This window comes from Perkinsus marinus (assembly GCF_000006405.1).
Source record: "Perkinsus marinus ATCC 50983 genomic scaffold scf_1104296946728, whole genome shotgun sequence".
In the NCBI taxonomy this organism is placed as follows: domain Eukaryota; phylum Perkinsozoa; order Perkinsida; family Perkinsidae; genus Perkinsus; species Perkinsus marinus.
Genome location: NW_003210848.1, coordinates 1 through 1,464, shown reverse-complemented (window position 1 = coordinate 1,464; position 1,464 = coordinate 1). Strand labels below are relative to the sequence as shown.

Below are 1,464 nucleotides of genomic sequence, written 5' to 3'. Positions count from 1 at the left end.
TGCGGTTGCTTCCTCTCCTTCGCTCTAGGGCCGTTCTCCTCCTCTTCTTCACCCTGGCCAAACTCCAACAAGTCTTGATCCGTCTCTTGAAGGAATCTGCAAGCAGTTCGTTCATTCCCAAGCTCGAGCGCCTCAGACGAATGCCCACTTATAGAATTCTGGATCGGTCTCCTTGAGAGCCTCCAGCTCCCTCTTATGCGTATCAGCTTCATCATCGTCCGCCCCTAAACACTGCCTTCAACACCAATTCAATCAAGACCACAATACCCTCTTGAGTAGCCGTCTTGTCCTCCCCCTCGTTGAGAGCCCTCACGAGCTCCTCCTCGCCTTCCATACCATCAGGCACACAGAACACTGCCTCGTCATCGGAGCCTACACCACCAAGAACACCCCTTCGCTCCGCCCTTCACTGCACTTCCAGTTGCCTACCTATCTCGGCCAACTGAGCATCTAGCTCTGCGTCCATGTCCTCCTCAGGTCCCCCTAACTCTGCCTCGGTGAGCTTAGCTGAATAGGGACCACCATAGGGCAAGGGAGTCACTAGCCACCCCTATAACCTTTCCGTTTGCTCTCCTTGATCTCATCTCTACGTTTAATCTTATCGGTGAGCTTCGCTTTCTGTTTCGCCTTAGCCGACACCTTTGATTTTGCCTTATTGAACTTCTTGGAAGCCTTCTTAGATACCATAACAACGAAGGGTGAACAACTACGAGCAGCAGCGAGGCTCCCACACGGGCAATTTCATGGTAGTCCCCAAGGCCCACCTCGACAAACGTTGCCACGAGTAGGTTGTTAATGCTGTACTATTAGAACGAGAGTTAGGCTACTCCCAGAAGTTGATTCCATTCAAATTTTTCTCTAGAACTAGTCCCAGTTGCGAACAGTAATTGCGCAAAACTCTATCATCAGCACTGATGAGGATGATGGAGTTAGCAGCTAGCGATGGAGTACTGATGATTCATCAGTTCTCCACCGCTCTGCCTGAATGCTCCAGTGATGGACTGAGATGCTCAATACGAGAGGTTGAGCGTTGGAACAGACGAGGATGCGTTTCGGACTACAACGACATCGTGAAATTGAAGATCGCCAGTAATAAAATCGGTTGTGACACTGTGTCCCGTTAAAACACGCAAGTTGCTTCATTCTTGAGCTGATTTCTCTCAAATAGTTGCCCTATCGATAACATGCTTTGACTAACGATCTGCAGGCCCTTCTCTGCAAAAAGGCTCATAGAGCAGAAAACGCCGGCCCCATTGCGCGCACGCCGGGCGTGGTGATGGTGGTGACGCCATCTCAATCCAGGAGTGCACCGCTCTGTTGTCAATCATGCCTTCAAAGCTGAGGTCACTCGAACGAGCTCGTACCCGCACCCAAGAGATCTACACTAAGGTTGAGGGAATCACATGCAAAATGCGGAAACACGTCGATGTTAGTCGCGAACAGCGGAGAAAGGATGCCTGGATG

The 1,464-nt window shown here is 50.8% G+C and overlaps 1 protein-coding gene across 1 annotated transcript; it reads right to left on the bottom strand.

Annotated features, from left to right (window-relative positions):
• Nucleotides 1-132: 132 nt before the first annotated feature.
• On the bottom strand, nt 133-687 carry Pmar_PMAR027273 (hypothetical protein; the record flags this gene model as incomplete). Its single annotated transcript, XM_002779551.1, has 4 exons — nt 133-224; nt 268-372; nt 430-507; nt 558-687. 4 exons carry the CDS (start codon nt 685-687, stop codon nt 133-135), a joined length of 405 nt encoding a protein of 134 aa, XP_002779597.1.
• Nucleotides 688-1,464: the final 777 nt, after the last annotated feature.